At 48.3% G+C, this 19,003-nt stretch overlaps 3 protein-coding genes and 1 long non-coding RNA gene across 8 annotated transcripts; 2 read left to right on the top strand and 2 right to left on the bottom strand.

The window, feature by feature from the left end:
• Positions 1-86: 86 nt before the first annotated feature.
• WDR54 (WD repeat domain 54) lies at positions 87-4,010 on the bottom strand. 3 transcript variants are annotated; one of them, XM_069580536.1, is made up of 10 exons: positions 3,880-4,010; positions 3,273-3,551; positions 3,038-3,100; positions 2,447-2,513; positions 2,305-2,358; positions 1,856-1,983; positions 878-978; positions 616-778; positions 352-426; positions 87-275 (listed from the first exon to the last, which is right to left on the bottom strand). In XM_069580536.1, the coding sequence occupies exons 1-10, from the start codon at positions 3,931-3,933 to the stop codon at positions 144-146; spliced, it is 1,116 nt and encodes a 371-aa protein (XP_069436637.1). In that variant the 5' UTR covers positions 3,934-4,010; the 3' UTR covers positions 87-143. The 3 variants fall into 3 exon arrangements, with proteins under 3 accessions (XP_069436637.1, XP_069436638.1, XP_069436639.1); XM_069580537.1 differs by having other exon boundaries at positions 625-778; XM_069580538.1 differs by lacking the exon at positions 3,038-3,100 and having other exon boundaries at positions 3,880-3,960.
• A 15-nt stretch (positions 4,011-4,025) lies between these two features.
• On the top strand, positions 4,026-8,565 carry C3H2orf81 (chromosome 3 C2orf81 homolog). 3 transcript variants are annotated; one of them, XM_069580522.1, is made up of 4 exons: positions 4,026-4,155; positions 6,522-6,743; positions 6,829-7,050; positions 7,142-8,565. In XM_069580522.1, the coding sequence occupies exons 1-4, from the start codon at positions 4,138-4,140 to the stop codon at positions 8,498-8,500; spliced, it is 1,821 nt and encodes a 606-aa protein (XP_069436623.1). In that variant the 5' UTR covers positions 4,026-4,137; the 3' UTR covers positions 8,501-8,565. The 3 variants fall into 3 exon arrangements, with proteins under 3 accessions (XP_069436623.1, XP_069436624.1, XP_069436626.1); XM_069580523.1 differs by having other exon boundaries at positions 4,041-4,445; XM_069580525.1 differs by lacking the exon at positions 6,829-7,050 and having other exon boundaries at positions 4,041-4,155.
• Positions 5,087-8,409, bottom strand: LOC138435633 (uncharacterized). The gene is made up of 2 exons (XR_011255157.1): positions 8,210-8,409; positions 5,087-7,442 (listed from the first exon to the last, which is right to left on the bottom strand). It is a non-coding gene; the product is annotated as an uncharacterized lncRNA (long non-coding RNA).
• A 465-nt stretch (positions 8,566-9,030) lies between the features above and the next one.
• Positions 9,031-16,605, top strand: LOC138435620 (retinol dehydrogenase 12-like). Its single transcript, XM_069580516.1, has 6 exons — positions 9,031-9,374; positions 9,544-9,783; positions 10,264-10,353; positions 14,256-14,444; positions 14,922-15,028; positions 15,147-16,605. Exons 1-6 carry the CDS (start codon positions 9,197-9,199, stop codon positions 15,333-15,335), a joined length of 993 nt encoding a protein of 330 aa, XP_069436617.1. The 5' UTR covers positions 9,031-9,196; the 3' UTR covers positions 15,336-16,605.
• Positions 16,606-19,003: the final 2,398 nt, after the last annotated feature.

Here is a 19,003-nt window from a genome sequence, read left to right as displayed (position 1 = left end):
TCAGGACCCGCCATAGCCCCTTATCCCTGGAGCTTAGTTCACTAGTTGTGAAGTGTGACCATGAGATTGAGTAATCAGACAATGGCTGGGTGGATGGGGGGTACTTTATAAATACCACAGGGAAATAGAGGGCTGCTCTTCTCTCACATGCTGCTGAATCTCAGGATCTCAGCGAGGTCATAGCCAGTCACAGCAAAGGAGCTGCCTGAGGGGTCACAGAATCGGGCACCACACAGCTGGGTGTCAGGCACACACTCACCGTGACAGTGTTCCACCTGGGAGAGAAGACAGCTGTTCAGGGCCTGTGGCCTCATCCTCCGGCCCTCATTCCACTCCTCTCATGACACATACCTCAATGCAGCCATCCTCTGGGCTTCTGCTCAACTTCCAGATGTGTATGAAGGTGTCTTCAGCCGCAGAGAGTAGCTATTTTAAAGAAAGGCAAGGACCAGTGGGAGTCAGATGTGCTGACCGAGGGCTGGTATAGGCTGTAAAGCCCAGTCCAGGTGCCTGGGGAGGGGGCTACCCTGAGAGGCAGAGATAAGTCTGTGGAGTGCCTCTCAACATCCCAGCACCAGGAAACAAGGCTATGCAAGGACAGAGCGGGAGACTGACCTTGCCCACCTCAGGAGCCAGGTCCAGGGCACAGATGGCCCGGGCATGGGCATCGATCTGGACGTGTATAGATCCTGTACTGGCTTCATACAGACGCACTTGCCCGTTCCCGTAGCCTGCTGCTACGGTCCCCTGCCACAGCTGCACAGAAGAACATGGCACCCTGCAAGGGTGACATCGCACTTGGATTTCCCAGACCTAAGCCCACTCCCCACCTTGAAGCTACCTCAGGAAGGCCTCAGCCCCCTTTTGCCTCACCTACCCGAATCCTGGAATCTGGGTCAGTAATTTGAATTTGGGCCCTGATCTCCAGACACACAGCAAGCCCGAGTCATCTGCTGTCACAGTGTCAGCCATGCAGTCCTAAGGGGAAAGGCAGGATTAGCCTTTTTTTCTCCCTGCTGGGTCCTATATACAGGGCAGGAGGGGAAGGGAGGCAGTATTTGCATCTTTGCCTCTCCAGGGAAAGGGGAAGATGTGGACCCATCACTGGCTGGAAGGGTCTCTTGGAAGCATTAAACGCTTTCGTTGTATTCCTTATAGACTCTGACTCCCTACCCCAACCCCAGCACACATCCTGTATGTTAGGGTATATAACTGTCCTCATTGGATGAATGATGAAACTAAGGCCACAGTGTTAGGACCTTCTGGAGTTCTTGCATTGAGCCAGTCACAGTCATGACTAGACTCTGGGACTCTTGACAGCCCCTCAACTCAGGCAGCCAACAGAGCCCACGGGCCCAACTCTGTGCCAGGTGTAGCGTAGCACAGGAATTATAAGATACATACCCTGTTTTCAAGAGGTTTACAACCTAATCAGGGAGATAAGAGTTGTCTTTGCGGGCAGTGTCAATTCAGGGTTCAGCTAAGGGAGATGAGTCAGGGCTGGAAGAGGGGGAAGGCTTCCAGGAGAGGATGGCACTGGAGGTGGGCCTCAACAGGGGGCACTTGCCCAAGTTTGGAGAAGGAAGCCACACATGCCAGAAACCATCAGTCCCAACTCCTCCATTCACACCAGGAGCATAAAGTATGAGTGAACTATTAAGTACCACGTAAATATAAAATATTTCTGGACTCATCACTGGACCTAAGATTGCTAAAACTCAGCAAAGTGCACTAATTTGCCCATAGTCATTCAGCTGCTTAATGACAAAGCCAAGGCTTGAACCCAGGTACCCTGCTTCCCCAAGGTGGGGAAGGCCCTCAGATTCACTGGAACAGGTAGGGGGGATCGACTCACCTGTCCCTGGGCAGGCTCAGTGGCAATGTCTGAGATTGGCGTCTGGTGCCTTGCCAGCTCTTCACTCAGTACAATGTTGGGACCCTTGGTGGGGATGTCAAACACCAGTACCCGGCCTGACCATGTTCCTGCAGAACCAGTGCTCCACTGATGGCCTCCTGATGCTCCCAGGCCTCCAGCCACCATGCTCAGCCCTCCCTCCATCCCAGAAACCTTAGTAACAAACCCACCTCTCACTGCTCCAACAGCCCCACTCCCAACATTCACTGCCCTTTTCCTATACCATCCTGCCCCTCTGAACCCCTCCATGGCTTTTTGGAGTTTCTCAGACCCTCCTTCACTCCCACCCCGCTAACACTCCACAATTTCCTCAGACCTGCAGCATCCTGGTCAAAGCCCACACCCCTATACCTCAGCACTCTCCAATGCCCTGCCTTTGGCCCCCTCACCCACACAGACGTAGTGGCCACTGGCAGCAATTCCTTGGGCAAACACAGCCTGCACTGAGTATGAGAGGGGAAAATGATTAGAAGTATTATCCCCCCTAGCCCCAGCAAACACTCCCTACCCCCAACCCAGTCCTGCAGGTACCTAGAGAGGCATCTCCAGCGTCCAGTGCATGCCAGTAGACCATGACGGAGCCGTCAGACTCGTACATCTGGAAGACCAGGGCAAGGATGGGTCATAACCCAGCTGACCTTTGCTGAGCTCTGTACCAGCTACTCCACATACTCATGTTAACCTTAGCCTGTTTAATCCTCAAAATTACCCTGGGAGGGAGGCGCTACTTTTATCTGCATTTAGCAGAAGACACTGACGCTCTGAGAGAAGTTCACTAAATTGCCCAGGGTCACACAACTAATAAAAGGGCAGATATTGGAGATGGCACTTAAGAACTGGAAAACAAGAAAGCTATGAAGATGAGAGATGAGGGGGCTAAGCATGAGAACAGCTTGGAAATGTTTAGAAGTAAGATCGCTGGGTTGGGAAGATCCCCTGGAGGAGGAAATGGCAACCCACTCCAGTATTCTTGCCTGGAGAATCCCATGGACGGAGGAGCCTGGCAGGCTACAGTCCATGGGGTCGCAAAGAGTCGACTGAGCGACTAAGCACAGCACACACACTAGGGGCCTTGGAGAGAAGTTAAGTCTCTAGCGGGGGAGGATAGGAAGGTCCTCTTACTTGTATTCCTCGATGAGAGGTGAGTACCAGCAATACTCGGAAAGGGAGGACACACCAGTGGATCTAGAGGGAAAGGAATCAGAGTAAAAAGTAGTCAGAGCAGAGGACATGAGGACTCCGAAGTGTGGAAATTCAGATGGTCAGAGAAGGCCTATTCCTTGGGGTTTGGAGAGGAAGTACCGGGTTCTAGGTAGGGCGGGGGTTCAGCAACACCATTCCCAACTCCACGCCTCACCTGGGTGATAAGTGGGGGGCTCACTCCAGCGCCCTCCTTAGCGTGGAGTTGGCGCTGGGCCAAGGGCACACCCTCAGGAGCAGCGCTGAGTAGCTGGGCGCTGGGTCCATGGACTACTCCAAAATGAGTGAGGTTGCGGGCGGGCAGCTGCAGCACACTGAGGTTGTTGCACAGGGCGGCCGCCGAGCCTCGAAGCGGGATGGAGCGCTCCCGGCGGAACATTCTTGGGGAGAGATGGTCGATCCCAGGCGCGCGGAAAGCAGCAGACAGCCGAGATTCCTAAGGGGGGTTGGGGGGGGGGGTGCTGACAGGAGGCACTGGGAAAGCCCCCGGCGACTGGGTCGCGATGTGAATGAACGAGGGCCTCGGGGATGGTGATGGGGGTTGGTGGTCACATAGTGTGGGAAGGGTAACGCGGAGCTGGCGAGGGGAACCCTAGGGCTGAGTCATGAGGTGATGGGGGGAACCCCAGAGGAGGAATGGTGATGGCCCAGGACCCAGTGGCCCCAAGAGCCCGAGTCAAGGCAGGATGAAGCAGGGTAGCCCCTAGGCTCTTCCTCCCTCAGCCTGGCTCCCCGAAGCCCCCGGACCAGGTCAGAGTTCACACCAGCAGCTCCGAGACTCCAGAAGCGTTCGGTCTCTCCGAATCCGCCGCCACCATAGAGACGACGCACGGACGCACGGCCGTTGGGTGGGGTGAACTACCCTAACGTGCGACGCGCGCCCGGCGCGGCTGCCGGGGCAACTGTGGGCGGGGCGAGCCTGCCTGCGGCGCGGTTGCCGAGGAGACCGATAGGCTGCAGCAGCAGCTGCTGCTGGACAGGAAAGCTGCTGGAGCCTGGGGGTTGAAGCTACAGTTGAGGCGATGGCCCACGAAGGCCCGGTGAGCTTGAGCTCAGCTGAGGGTGGCCCAGAGCGGGGTTAAGACCAGTGTCCGGAGCCGTGGGCCAGCTCTGTGCCACCCGGCATCCGCCCTTCACGCGGGCGTTCAAGATGACCGAAGAAGCCCTGTCGGTGCACTAGGACAGAAAACCTACCCCTGTACCACGCGTACTCACAAGCATTGTCACACTTGGAGCCTGAGGGAAGGAGGTTAAATGGGTGATGAAGAGCCCAAGAACAAGAAGTGACTTTGACAACGGTTAATGCGTTTAATGAGTCTCTTATATTGAGGTACTCATTTAAATGGATAAACCAGAATTGGTCAGGCACTGAGGAGAGGGTGTTGCTAGATAGGATTCATTTGAACAATTTCGGGAGGAAGAAATGGATTAAACAACAATTCTGAGGCTGCACTTAAAGTCTATTGTTTAAAAGCCAAGAAACTCTAAAATAGACTGAAGAGCATTTATGCAGTAATATCTCCAACCCCTCTGGTCAGGCCATCTAGGTGTAGCCATTAGCGCGGGTGTAATGAGAGCCTGGGCGGGGTTGTCTAAGGAATCAGCTCTCCTCTCCCAGCCCTACCTACCCGTGCTCTGGCCAAGCCTGAGCGGGGCTGCGGACCGTTCCTTGGGCTTGCCAACAGAACTGTTCTCACTAGCAGAGATGGAAAACGAAACTTAAGGGATTTTGAGTTCCGTGTGAGGTTTAGGAAACACCAGATTTGGGGGAGAATGAATTTTGGGGAACACCATGTATGAAGCAATAATGTTAGGGGGTGGGGAGACAAAAGTTAGGGAAATTGTGTTGGGAAGGAATCAGCTTGAGGGAGACTGTCGTGGGGAATTTAAGCGGCTTCCAATAATTTACTAGTAAATTCGTATGTCCTTAAAATAGGTTTTTGGGAGACTAGACTTTTCTTTTTCAGTGGATTTTTCTTGATTATAAAAGGATATAAAGTCAATGTAGAGAACTTATAAACTGGAGAAGAGTGTAGGAAAGAAACATATACACGGTGCTTTCCTTTGCTTCAACACATATTGGTTTACATACCTGAGGTCATACTTGATGTGTAATTTTATATCGTTTCTTTCATTTAACATTACATCATAAGTATTTTCTTATGCTATTGTAAGACTGCCTTTAATCGTCACATAATATTTCATCATATAGGTAGCACACAATTAGCCACCTATTTTCCTTGTTAGATGTATGTTTTCAATATTCTGCTATTATAAATGACATCATGGAATATTTTAGAGAATATATTTTCATTTCAGAGTATGCCTTTGTGTATTTATAAAACTGGAATTGGTACTTTTGAAGACTGGACATCTTTTCAAATGTTTATTAGTCAATAGTTCCACTTTTTTGAAATATTATGTTCTTTGTTTATTATCCTTGGAGATCTTACGGTTATAAAAATTTATATGCATTTTTAATGTATTTGGGAATATCTTTTTAAAAAATTTGTTGCATGTATTTTTTGTTTAGGAAGCAGGATAAAGCCAAGCTCTGGAGTCAAACAAACCTGCATATGAGTTATGACTCCACTACTTCCTTACTCTGTGATCTTGGGCAAATTCTGTGAAATGGGGATAAAAATAGTATACAGTCTAAAAAATGTAGGAACTGAATCCATGTATGTGACTGATATACTTTAAGTGCCAGTAAATGATAACTATTATTATCAGCTTGTAATTAGGAATTTATAAAAAGTACAGGAAAAATTGACATATATATATGTACAGTTACCTACCCATTTCTGTATTATTTCTTACATTACTTTTATGCTTAGGCAGCTGTTTCTCACCCAGAGATTATATGACAATTTAAACTATTTTCCCTACATTTTATCTTTTGTTTTAATTTTGTTTTGTTTGTGTGCATGCTTTAATTCATCTGGAATTTATTTAGATGTATATTGTGAAATGAGGATCTAAGTTGATTTGGGGAGTGGGAGAAGATGGGAAACACACCAATAATTCCTGTACTGTTTATTGACTTTTTCAAATTCCTGAACTCTCAAGAATTTTGAATACTTTGAACTAGCGCAAATAGCAAGGACTGTGCAATTAGAGCTATATATAGCCTGGGTTCACTGTGTAATCCCAAGCAAGTGGAGGTGAACTGCTGTCAGGCTTCAGTTCCTTTGTCTGTGAAAGGGACTGAGTGAGCTGTTTGAAAAATTAAATCGTCTAGGTCACCTGAAAAGCATCTGTCACATAGTAGGCTCTTAGTAGTAAAGTGACCCTTTCTAAAGGCCTTTCCTTCATCTTAGACAACCTAAGGAAGCTTCCTCCTAACCCATGATTGCTGCTCCACTCCTCGGTTTCCCACCCTGAGTGCCCTGTTCCTTTCCCACAGAGGCAGGTCCGAGACCGTGGGGTGACCCGATCCAAGGCGGAAAAGGTGCGGCCACCTACGGTTCCGGTGCCACAGGTGGACATCGTGCCTGGGCGGCTCACTGAGGCCGAATGGATAGCATTCACAGCTCTCGAAGAGGGCGAGGACGTGGTGGGTGACATCCTGGCTGATCTGGTGGCCCGAGTCATGGACTCCGCCTTTAAAGTCTATCTGACCCAGCAGGTAGGCCTGGATCCTTGTCCTTCAGACACATCTCCGCCCTCCCTGACCCCTCCCTCTGGACTAAGAGCCTTTCTCGCCTTCGTAGTGCATTCCATTCACCATCAGTCAGGCACGCGAGGCCATGCTGCAGATCACCGAGTGGCGCTTTTTGGCTCGGGACGAGGGAGAATCTGCAGTGGCAGAGGACCCCACATGGGGCGAGGATGAGGAGCCCTTGGCTTGCACGACGGATGCCTGGGCTCAGGGATCCGTGCCAGTGCTGCACGCCCGGGCCTCGGTGGGGCTGGAGGAGATGTCTCAAGGCGAAGTAAGCCCAGCCTCCAGCTGCCTCCCACCTCTCACAAGCCGCCCCCGATCCATTACTCACCCCTAACCTCCACCCCTGTGCATTTCCCCAGGACCAGGAGAGCGTGGACCAGATTCCTTTAGGAGGATCGTGGACGGATTCAGGTTCTCAGGAGCGGATGGAATCTTGGGAGCTAACAGACACTCCGGGCTCTCCACCCACGCCCGAGTTGCTTCAGGAGACAGGGTCCCGGGGTCCTTTGGAGAAACTGGGTGACCAGTTGAGGAGCGACCAGACTGACCTGTTTGCAGTCGGATCCTCGAACTCGAGCAGCCAACTGTGGATGGAGATGGTGCCGGCAGGCAGTACCCACGCTTCTCTGGAGCTGTCCTTGGTAGCCAGCCCTCAGGCCTCTGTCGAGCGGGCACAGCCCATCAGCTCTCAGTTCTCTCTGGAGGACCTCTACAGTTGCACGCCCCAGCCGCACGCGGCTGGAGACCGGCTGGAACTCAGGGAGGAGAAGGTGCCCCTCATCCCCTCGCGGGTGTTGGTGTCTGATCCTTCCGAGGGCTGCCCCACCACGCTCAACCCCTCGGCGGGATTCCAGCCGCAGCCGCCGTGGCTGGCTGACGAGCAGCCCAGCGCACTTCACTCCAGAACTGGCCGTAAGGGGGCAATGACGCGTCTGGACCCCGCGCGGCTGCCGCGCCCCTGGGTGCGCCCGCTGTCGGAGGTCCTGGTCCCAGACTCGGAGGGCCGCCCCCTGGAGGCCTACCGGGGGCGCCAGCGGGGCAAGAAGACCGAGGCCCCAGCCGGACCGCAAGCCTCCCTCCCCAGCTTCCGCGTCTCCGGGTCAGAGTTCTTCCCTTTCCCCCCAGGCGTTCCTGTCCGAGCTTTGGGCCCCGGTCTCAGCCTCCAGTTCCCTACTCTAAGCTTAGGCCTACCGTCGCCAGGCTTTGGTTCAAAGCTTCCCTTCCCCAGTCCCGGGCTCCGTTTTCTCGCCACACACCGGGCACGCCCGGACATGGCACGCAGCCCCAGCCCCAAGCTATGGCCGAGTGCTAAGTGGCCCAGCGGCTGGGAGAGGGAGGCCGAACTGCTGGGTGAGCTCTGGGCCGGCCGCACCCGTGTACCTCCGCAGGGCCTGGGCCCTGGGGACCGGGAAAGCCAGGATCCTCACCAATGTCTTCATCCCGTGCCTCAAGTTCTGGAGGCCACGTCCCAGGTGACGTGGAAACCCGTGTTACTGCCGGGAGCACTGAAGCTGGCTCCTGGTGTGAGCCTGTGGAACCCAAGTACGCAGGTGCTGCTTAGCTCCGCTGAGGCTCAACGGGACGACAGAGAAGGCAGCGCCTCTCCTCCCATCCATACAGGTGCCCCGAAGCCGCAGGTGACTGTGGCACAGCTAATGAACTCAGCCCTCAAAATGTGGTCACTCCCCTCCAAGCGCCTGCCCCATTCTAAGCCCTAGGCAGTGGGAATTTTGCCTTCCTTCTGTCTGCTTGCCAGAAATAAACAGCTGAGTTGCCTTAAAAATTGGCCTGATGTCCAGCAGTTCCTTCTAAGTGTGTGCTCTCGCTGAACTGGAGAGGTCTATAAGAACACAGCACATAATTACGCTACACCCTTAGGAGAGCCTGCTTTAGGGTCAAGGTGGCGCTCCAGGAGAGGCATTCTGGAGAGCCATCCCCATTTCCACAAAGGAGCACACAAGTGTTACAAGAGGGATCTGCCTCAGTTGGGAGAACTTAGTGTCCTTCTAGTACGCGAAGAAGGGGGTAGCTCTGTTTAAGCACAGAGTGATTCAAGACATAAGGAATTTGATTTTCAGCCCCTGGAGTTCTATCAGTTCACCTTAGAGTGCATATCCAAGTTTTCTTTGGAGACAAATTTGAGGCTATGCAGGATTTAGGGAAACTCTGACTCTTTTGATCTTTGACTTCGACCAGCAATGGAATGAGGCAATCAGATAGCTAGTGAAAATAATTTAAGGAGGAACTCACTCTCAGGTCCAAATGGGATACTCGAACACATCCAAGAGTGAGTGCCTCCTTAAATTTTGTGCTCCACATCAACCTGTTGGCTAGTGCTACTCAGCTTTCACTAGTCCTTCCCTGCCCCCCTCCTGTGGGCAGCAATTCCCGGTGGTGGGCCAGTCTTCTCTGCCATGTCGCTGTGGTCTGTACTCAGCAGCCCAGTATGGGGTCCTGGCTCTGTCGTCCTCATTCTGGTCCTCCTGCTTAGACTAAGTGTGCAGATCTGGCATAAGTTTTATCTCTGGGACCTCCAGCACTGCTCCACGGATTTGACTGGGAAGACAGCAGTGGTGACTGGGGCCAACAGTGGTGAGTGTTCCTCCTGACCTGCCACAACCACAGCTTCCAACTGCCCCAACAGGGAGGGCAGAGAGGAGGACCAGGTCCCACTGTCAGAACCCTTGTTTCCCACCCTACTTGCTCCATTGCCCTCTAGTCACTCCCCAGACAAGCATACTCTGAAGCTGCCCTCCCACAGGCATTGGGAAGGCTATATCCCAGGAGCTGGCCCGCCGCGGGGCCCGTGTGATCCTGGCCTGCCGTAGCCGAGAGCGTGGACAGCAAGCCCTGGCTGCGATACAAGCAACGTCTAAGAGCAACCGCCTCCTACTTGGTGAGGTGGACCTGAGCTCTGTGGCCTCCATCCGGAGCTTTGCTCAGCGGCTGCTGCAGGAGTGTCCTGAGATTCATCTGTTGGTTAACAATGCTGCAGTCTCTGGTATGTGCCTTGACTTACTTCCCCTAAATGCATTTCCAGAGTTTCATTTCTAGCTCAGGGACCTCAAAACAGGCATCCTTCAAGCCTAACCTGTACATACCATGGAAACTCTAATTCAGACACTATCCTGAAAAACCTAAAATTATAGTCTCAAACATCATTGCCCCCATCTCAACACATCCATGCTCCTTTGGTGTTTCTGTGCTGGGTTTAGTCACTCAGTCGTGTTCAACTCTTTGTGACCCCACCAGGCTCCTTTGCCTGTGGAATTCTGTAGGCATACTGGAGTGGTTACCCTGCCCTCCTCCAGGGGATCTTCCCAACTAAGGGATCCAACCCAGGTCTCCCGCCTTGCAGGTAGATTCTTTACTGTCTGAGCCACCAGGGCATTTCTACTGAACCCAATATATCCTCGCCAGACTTTGTCTCCCTAAGAATTCTCACTCCATTACCCACCACCTATGTTTTCATCTCTCACAGGGTTCCCTACCACACTTACTCCAGAGGGCCTTGATCTCACCTTTGCTACCAACTACACTGGACCCTTTCTGCTCACAAATCTGCTCCAAGGTAAGGAAGGATGGGTACTTACCTTCTATGTGACCCCTGCTTTTCCATTCCTCTAGCATTTTCATGGCTTACTGTCTATCATGCTCATCTCCTTTCCCTTGGCACCCAGATACATGCTGAGTAATGAGCCAATACATTGTTACTTTCCATACCTGGCCTCAGTCAAGATTAGGAGACTGGTAATGGAATCAGTTAGCCCCCAAATATCAATACATCCAGCAAGAGGATATAAGATCTACACCACACCTCTCTTTCCCTCAGGTCTGAGTTCTAGCCAGACCAGTAGAGTCAGTCATCTCAACAAAAGCTTCTTGAGGGTGGCATTAGGCTACTAGGTTTAAGGAGGCTGTGTTCTTCTAGGGAAGGGAAGGGTTAAGCAGCAGGCACATTCTCCCTAACATTTCCTCTGGATTGTCTAATAGCCTCTTTATAATTTTGTTTATTGATTGATTGCTTTTTGGCTGTGCTGGGTCTTCCTTGCTGCATGGGCTTTCTCTAGCTGACCTGCATAGGCTTCTCGTTGCAGTGGCCTCTCTTTGTGGAGCACAGGCTCTAGGGTGCGCGGGGTTCAGTAGTTCCAGCCTGCGGGCTCAGTAGTTGCAGCTCAGCTATGCTGGGGCTCCGTGGTCGTGGTGCACGGGCCCAGCTGCTCTGCAGCACGTGGGATTCTCCTGGATCAGGGATTGAACTCATGTCTCCTGTATTGGCAGGCAGATTCTTTACCACTGAGCCATCTAGGAAGCTCTCTAATAGCCTCTTTAAAAGAAAATTAATTTTTTGGTCAGGTAATGAATATATGTCCAAAGTACAAAAGGGTATATAGAAAAAGAAAGAAAAGGAAAACTCTCCTCCTCTCCTGGAAAATCAGCTGCCCATTCCCGTCCTGGGGGCACCTCCTATTGCCAGGTCTCATGTACCCTTTAGTGAGCAATTAAATTAGTCCTGACTGGAAAGTGAACAAAGAGCAAGGCCAAGCTCTATGGGTTTGTAATGTGTTAATATATGTTTTTCCCTTTTCCAAAAATTGTAACATGCTACAATACCCTGTGTCTTGCTTAGTAATAATTTCTTGAACTGTCTTCTTGTTACTGAAAAGTGTGTGTGTGAGACGTCTGACTACTCGCCACTCAAAAGCCAATAAACAGGCCAGGTTGATGGAAAGGAAAGTTTGCTTTATTTCGGATTCTGGCAACTAGTGGTAGGGAGGGTGGCGGACATCTGTGCAAAGGCCGACTCCACCACCTGACAAGCAGCGGGTGAGAGCTTTGATAGACAGAGTGTGTAGTGGGGAGATTACATGTGGAAACAGCACATTTATCTCTAACAGTCATCTTCAATTGGTCATCAGTGGTCTGACTAGCATCATCTTCATTGTTTTAGTTCAGTTCAGTTCAGTCGCTCACTCGTGTCCGACTCTTTGTGACCCCATGAATCGCAGCACGCCAGGCCTCCCTGTCCATCACCAACTCCCAGAGTTCACTCAGATTCACATCCATCGAGTCTGTGATGCCATCCAGCCCTCTCATCCTGGGTCATTCCCTTCTCCTCCTGCCCTCAATCCCTCCCAGCATCTGAGTCTTTTCCAATGAGTCAACTCTTCGCATGAGGTGTCCAAAGTACTGGAGCTTCAGCTTTAGCATCATTCCTTCCAAAGAAATCCCAGGGCTGATCTCCTTCAGAATGGACTGGTTGGATCTCCTTGCAGTCCAAGGGACTCTCAAGAGTCTTCTCCAACACCACAGTTCAAACGCATCAATTCTTTGCCGCTCAGCCTTCTTCACAGTCCAATTCTCACATCCATACATGACCACAGGAAAAACCAAAGCCTTGACTAGACGGACCTTAGTCGGCAAAGTAATGTCTCTGCTCTTGAATATGCTATCTAGGTTGGTCAATCTAATCACACTAGGACCACAGCCTTGTCTTCACTGTTTTAGGTAGCGTTAATCTTCCATTCCAGGGTCTGTTTGTTCCCATTTCTTTGTAGTCAGTTTTCAGAATTGTGGCAGCTCATGTCCTGGGTGCAGTCTGGTCACCATGGAGTTAACTTTTCTACCTGATATTCTGGTATCTGTAAGACAACTCACAGGATATGGCTCAACATATTATCTATAACCTTTGAGAAAGAACTAAAGGTCCTTGACTGTGCTTAATGACTAAATTACTATTATTTAGTCACTTTAGACTGTTTTCCTTTGTTTCCGCCATTTTTCACTTTTCTGATTAAACTTATTCTTCAATTAAAGTTTTCTATAGACAAAAGGCAGGCAGAGGACATGGGGCAGGGAGGGGGGCAAGGACCACATGGTCCTACTTTTTCATTCTCTCCTATCTCCTCTGTCTAGTCTAGTCTCCCTCTGTGTCTTCTAAGAAATCACCTTTCATCACATCACTTTCTTGCTTCAAGTTCTTGGAAGGTATTCTGACCTTTATACAATAACTAAGCTATTTATCTCCACTTACAAAACCTCCTGCAGACTGAGAGCCTCGCCTTGACCTTTCCCAAACCCACACCCTCATCTTCAGCCAAAATTTTTTCTCTCTTAGGCCACACTCTGTCTTCCAAATCCTGGCTGTAATTTGCACATGTGTTTCCCTCTATTTGGAATATCCTTTCCCATCCTTTCAGCCTGGCTAACTTAATTCAGCTTCCAGCACTCAGCACAGATACTGTTCGTACTGTGGATCCTGTCCTGACACTTCTGCCTCCCACCAGGTGCCCCCATTTACCTCATAGCTCAGTTGGTAAAGAATCTGCCTACACAGCAGGAGACCTGGGTTTGATTCCTGGGTTGGGAAGATCCCCTGGAGAAGGAGATGGCAACCCACTCCAGGATTCTTGCCTGGAGAATCTCATGGACAGAGGAGCCTGGCAGGCAGTCCCTGCGGTCACAAAGAATTGGACACGACTTAGCAACTAAACCACTACCACCACCTGAGCCCCTGTAAACAGCTCTGTTCCTGTACAGATGCTTTTGCATGAAGATCAGCCTCCAACTAGGTTGTGAGCCCTTTTGGTCTTTATGTCACTATGTTTGCAAGTCTGGAGTTCACTGTCCTCTTTGAGAATAATTTTCTCTTCAGCAAATTATGGCTGAATACCTCAACTCAATTTTTCATTTATGATTCTTCATCTAAATGGAGGGCTCAAAATAGTTTTAGTATTTTGAAACAATAAGTAAACTCATATGTGATAACTATAATTTTTTATACTTTATGTAATCTAGACTTTTTTTTTTGTATAGTTAGGACACTCTTTTCTTCCCCAAAGATTTGCTTGTACCTCTCCTATTGATAGTAATTTTACTTTCATTCTTTTGGAAGATAAATTCAAAAAAAATTTTTTTTTAATTTAAAAAAACGTTTAATAAAACTCTTCCCCAAGAATCTCTGCACATATTTCTTTCCCCCTAAACTGAGGACCCATATGTCTTTAGTGCCTAGCATGGTGTCTGCCATGATTCAGGGGTGCAGTGAATATTTGTGGGATGAATTAGTGAATGAATGAGTGTACGAGTGTGTGAAAGCCAATTTTCACAGCCTTTCCAGCCTCTCCTCCCCATTCTTAGCCATCAGCAAAATAAAAATATAAACAAGGATTAATTAAATCAGCTTCAACTGGCAAGTGGCAGAAAAGGGAAAACTCCACTTTTACTTTAGGCAAAAAAACCCACAAAAAACAAAAAACACTAGAATAAAACAAGAAGAAGAACCTTCTGAAAGCAGTTAATGAAAATAGTCACCATTCACATTACACTGTGCGCTGGGCCCACTGACTGTCTTCTGAAAGCCTGGGATGGACCCTGCTCTCCTGTAGTCTTGTGGAGAAGCAGGTTGGGGAGTGGGCATGGGGGTTTACTCCATGACTTGGATTAAGGGTATGTGGTCTTCTCTCCACCTAGGGGCCCTTCAGCGGGCAGGGTCAGCCCGGGTGGTGAATGTATCTTCCTTCCGGCAATCACATGGGTACATTGATGAGGATCATCTGATAGGGGCCGGTAGACCTTTGACCTTCAACCAGAACTATGATTGCAGCAAATTGCTTTTGGCCTCATTCACTGGGAAGCTTGCCCAGAGACTTCAAGGGACAGGTAACTGCCTCTGACACTCCCTGCCCTTCCACTCCCAACACTACCTCCCAACCCTTCCCATCTCATTCCAATATATTCTGGCCTTAAAATACTCCCAATATCCCCAAGCCCGCTGTTAATCTCCTCCATTTATCACCTGTGCACCCAGTATTTCTCTCAACCCCATCTTCCTACCTCCTTTTCATTCTTTTCCAACACTCTCATCATCTACAACTTCCCTCTCCTCCAACACCATCCATCATATTCCCCCTCAAGATCACCCCATGCTTTCTAATACTTATATCTCCTTACTGGCTTGGGTATTGGCACTCATGTAAATTACGAAACATGGACTTCTCTGGCACCACCCCCAAGTCTCCTGTCTCGTCTACCCGACAGGGCTGGTAGGATCCTTCCTTAGTTGCACACTGCAGAACCACACTTAACTCTTCCTTCCCACCGTCCTCCTCTCACTTCACTGTGCACTACACTGCTCAGGTGTGACTGTGAACTCTGTGGACCCAGGTGTTGTGTACACGAAAATCATGAAGCATTTCTCCTGGTCATATCGCTTCCTCTTCTGGCTCCTCAGCTTCTTCTTTAAGGTGGGTAGTGGAGAAGCTGGCGCTGCCTGAAGACGGTGGGTCAGGGCTCTGCTGCTGCCCGTCCTGGTAAGTTGGAGCTTGCCTGGCTTTGCTCTCCACTTCCTCTGTGTCTCTACAGGATAGCAGACAAGGTGCAGTCCCAGTCCTCTACCTGAGCTTAGCAAAGGAGCTGGATGGCATTTCTGGGAAACATTTTAGCAGTTCCTGCGTGATAACTCTACCCCCTGAAGCTGCTCAGGATCCTCACGTGGCCCAAAGCCTCTGGAATACCTCAGTCCGACTAACAAACCTAGACAAGGTGGACTGATCTTCTGTGACCCCTGCCTTAACCAGCCACCCTCCCTCTGACTCCCAGCCCTTACTCTGATTATGCCTTCTGTTTGCCAGCTCCAAGGATCAATCTCTTTGTCTAGTAGAGTGACCACTTTCTCTTTCTGTTGGTTCAGGGGCATGGGACCTCAGATCAGCCAGGGGACAGTTTCAGCTTCTACTTTATTGCTAGTTGTCTGATAGAAGTATTCATGTCTTAGGCACTGGGATCTCCAGACCTACTGAGTCCCACATTATAGGGACGGGGAGTGAGACTCCCCGTCTCACGTCTAATGGGTATTAGACGTGCCAATAAGAGGGGAAACTTCTACCTGTAGCCCTTGGTTCCTGGCCTTGGGAGAGGCGGCACCACACTGCGTCCTCTGGATCAAGGTGTGTGCCACATCCTGCCGGACAGCACTCTAACTCCGTAGGGTGCTGTCTCCCAGCTGTGCTGTAACTGAGCCTGCAGGTAACCCTTCCACCTGTCTATCCAGCCAGCTGCTCCTGAGTGCTGAGTCCTGCAATAAAGAGAGTGAATTCTGAGAGTGAGAGACCACTGTTTCCTTCAAAATCTAAATGAATTGTGAACTAAACTTTTCAAATTTCACGTATACAAAGCTTGTATGTGTATGTATCTACTTGGGAGGATTGAAGTTTTTATGACAATGAGTTGTCCTAAACATGAACAGTGTGTACTTTTATCTAAATCTTTTTAATATCTTTATAAATTTTTGAATAAAGATCTTATGCAAGTTTTACTATATTTAATTTCAGATACCTTACTTTTTATGCTATTGCAAATGATATTTTAAAATTTGTATATTAATTGTACATCCTTGAGCAACTTTCAGTTCAGTTCAGTTCAGTCGCTCAGTCGTGTCTGACTCTTTGCGACCCCATGAATTGTAGCACGCCAGGCCTCCCTGTCCATCACCAACTCCTGGAGTTCACTCAAGCTCACATCCATCGAGTCGGTGATGCCATCCAGCCATCTCATCCTCTATCGTCCCCTTCTCCTCCTGCCCCCAATCCCTCCCAGCATCAGAGTCTTTTCCAATGAGTTAACTCTTCGCATGAGGTGGCCAAAGTTTACTGTTATCTAATTGTGATAAGTCATCCGTACATTCTTTTGGTTTTTGCACATGGACAATCATACCATCTAGGAATAATAACATTTATTTCTCCTCTTTCATATTAATATAAATTTTATTTCTTTTCCTAGACCTTAACTGATTTTCTACTATTAAACCAAACTTGCATTTAAACCAACTTTGTCAGAGTGCTAATTTTGTATGAAAAAAAGTGGAAGTTAATTGCACAGTCGTGTCTGACTCTTTGTGATCCCATGGACTATAGCCTGCCTGGATACTCTGTCCATGGAATTCTCCAGGCAAGTTTACTGGAGTGGGTTCCTTCTCCATGGGATCTTCCTAACCCAAGAATTGAACCTGGATCTCCTGTATTGTAGGCAGATTCTTTACCAACTGGTCCACTAGGGAAGCCACTAGTATATAACTTGGTATACATGGCTAAATTTAGTATACTCATGTTTTTATTTGGAACTATTTATTCATAAATGAGACTGACCTGTACTGTACTTTTTCCTACTTATATTGCCATTGTCTAGCTTTGCTGTCATGGATAGATTCATTTTATAGGATGAATTTGGAATTCATGTTAGTGTAGGGACGTTATATAAGAAAGTGTTAATTGCTCAGTTGTGTCTGACTCTGTAAGACCCCCATGGACTGTAGCCCACAAGGCTACTCTGTCCATGGAATTCTCCAGGCAAGAATACTTGAGTGGGTTGCCATTCCCTTCTCCAGGGGATCTTTCCAACTCAGGGATTGAACCTCTTTGCGATTCCATGGACTGTAGCCCACCAGGCTTCTCTGTCCATGGAATTCTCCAGGCAAGAATACGAAGATTCCCTTCAGATTTAGGGGATCTTCCCAACCCAAGGATTGAACACAGATATCCTACATTGCAGGCAAACTCTTTACTGTCTGAGCTACCAGGGAAGCTCTTATATAAAAAGCAGATGCTAATTAATTGAAGATTAAATGTGCAAGAAACGTGCTAAGGGAAGTGGCTGAGAGAGGAAAGTGGGGAGAGAAAGCTGAGAGATCCAGCAGACCATGATACAAGTTTGACCCAGAGAGAAGGCTGGTTGGAAAGAGTGCAGTGGAATGCTTTTTCCTTTATTTTGGGCCATGTTGCATGAGGGATCTTACTCCCTTTACCAGGGATCAAACCCGCAGCCCCTGCCAGTGAAAGTACAGAGTCTTAACCAGTGGACAACCAGAAAAATCCCAGTTTTTCCTTTTAAAAAGTCCCTCTTGTATACAATCTATTTCTGTTCTTTAGTGGTTAGTCTAAAAATGTTATTTTAGTGGTCATGCTGAATGCAGGATCTTTGTTCCCCCACCAGGGGTCAAACCTGTGCCCCCTCCAATGGTAGCATGGAATCTTAATCACTGGATTACCAGGGAAGTCCCTGCATTTTAAAAGCCTAAAATCTTAACTGTTTTTAAAATTAATTTTTTTTTTTTTTTTTTGTTTTTGCTGCATGGAATCTTAGTTGCCTTGCGAGGGCTTCTTTCTAATTGTGGCCTTTGGGGTCTGTAGTTTTCCACATACAGGCTTAATTGCCTAAGGCATGTGAGGTCTTGGTTCACTGACCAGGGATCAAACCCACATCCCCTGCATTGGAAGGCTGATTCTTAATCACTGGACCACTAGGGAAGTTCCATCCCTGCATTTAACATTATCTTTAATCTATATCTTTATTCTTCTTTCAAACAATACATAGATCTTAGAGGTCTTTAACGTTCTTTAACATTAACCATTCTCTTTGGATTCATATGCTTTTATAATCCAATACTTAATTATATTGTTATCTCATTAATTTCACAAATCAGATATTTTGTTATTTTAAATAGTTGGCATTTATATGGATTTACTCATATGCCTAGTATTTTCTTAGTTCATTCTTCTTTCTTGTGTCTCAGATCCTCTACCTGGGATTATTTTTCTTCTACCCTGAAGTATATGCAACCTTTAGAAGAAGTTCCTTTCATGAGGATTTGTGGTAAACAGAATTCTAAGATGGCTCCCAAGATCTGCACCCTACCTTTCGTACACCTTCTCTATAATCACTTCTCCCTGAGTGTGAGCAGATCTCATGAACATGATGGAATTTTACTCTTGTGATTATGTTGCATATCAGGTTAATGGTAATTAAAGTCTGTAACCATTTGGCTTTGTGTATGTGCTGTGCGTGACTGCACAATAGTCACATCTGATGTATTTTTCTTACATCTTTTTTTCCATAGTTTGTGTCAATCATTTATTCATCAAATGAATTAATGGAGTGTCAGCTGATCCAGGCATTATTCTATATGTTATTGTCCTGAAGTAAGAAGTAAAATAGATAAACGTCCATGAATTCAAGCAGTATATATTCTAGTGGAGTAAGAGAGATAATAAAAATATGTGGTAAAATTACATAGATATGAGTGCTTCTTGGCAGAAAAGCTATGATAAAGCTAGACAATGTGTTAAAAAGCGGAGACATTACTCTGTCAACAAAGGTTCATATAGTCAAGGCTGTGGTCTTCCCAGTGGTCATATACAGTTGTGAGAGCTGGACCATAAAGAGGG

Source organism: Ovis canadensis, chromosome 3 (genome assembly GCF_042477335.2).
Source record: "Ovis canadensis isolate MfBH-ARS-UI-01 breed Bighorn chromosome 3, ARS-UI_OviCan_v2, whole genome shotgun sequence".
Taxonomy (NCBI): Eukaryota; Metazoa; Chordata; class Mammalia; order Artiodactyla; family Bovidae; genus Ovis; species Ovis canadensis.
Note: the sequence above shows the minus strand (reverse complement) of the source record. Positions and strands in the feature narration are given on the sequence as shown.

Coding starts and splice junctions, on each gene's coding strand:
- C3H2orf81 (XM_069580522.1), top strand. Junction 6,744..6,828: donor AAGTCTATCTGACCCAGCAG/GTAGGCCTGGAT, acceptor TCGCCTTCGTAG/TGCATTCCATTCACCATCAG. Junction 7,051..7,141: donor AGGAGATGTCTCAAGGCGAA/GTAAGCCCAGCC, acceptor GCATTTCCCCAG/GACCAGGAGAGCGTGGACCA.
- WDR54 (XM_069580536.1), bottom strand. CDS start 3,933: ATGGTGGCGGCGGATTCGGAGAGACCGAACGCTTCTGGAGTCTCGGAG. Junction 3,101..3,272: donor GCCCCCCACTTATCACCCAG/GTGAGGCGTGGA, acceptor CTTTCCCTCTAG/ATCCACTGGTGTGTCCTCCC. Junction 1,984..2,304: donor TGGCCACTACGTCTGTGTGG/GTGAGGGGGCCA, acceptor CTGGTTCTGCAG/GAACATGGTCAGGCCGGGTA.
- LOC138435620 (XM_069580516.1), top strand. CDS start 9,197: ATGTCGCTGTGGTCTGTACTCAGCAGCCCAGTATGGGGTCCTGGCTCT. Junction 9,784..10,263: donor TAACAATGCTGCAGTCTCTG/GTATGTGCCTTG, acceptor CATCTCTCACAG/GGTTCCCTACCACACTTACT. Junction 10,354..14,255: donor GCTCACAAATCTGCTCCAAG/GTAAGGAAGGAT, acceptor CTCTCCACCTAG/GGGCCCTTCAGCGGGCAGGG.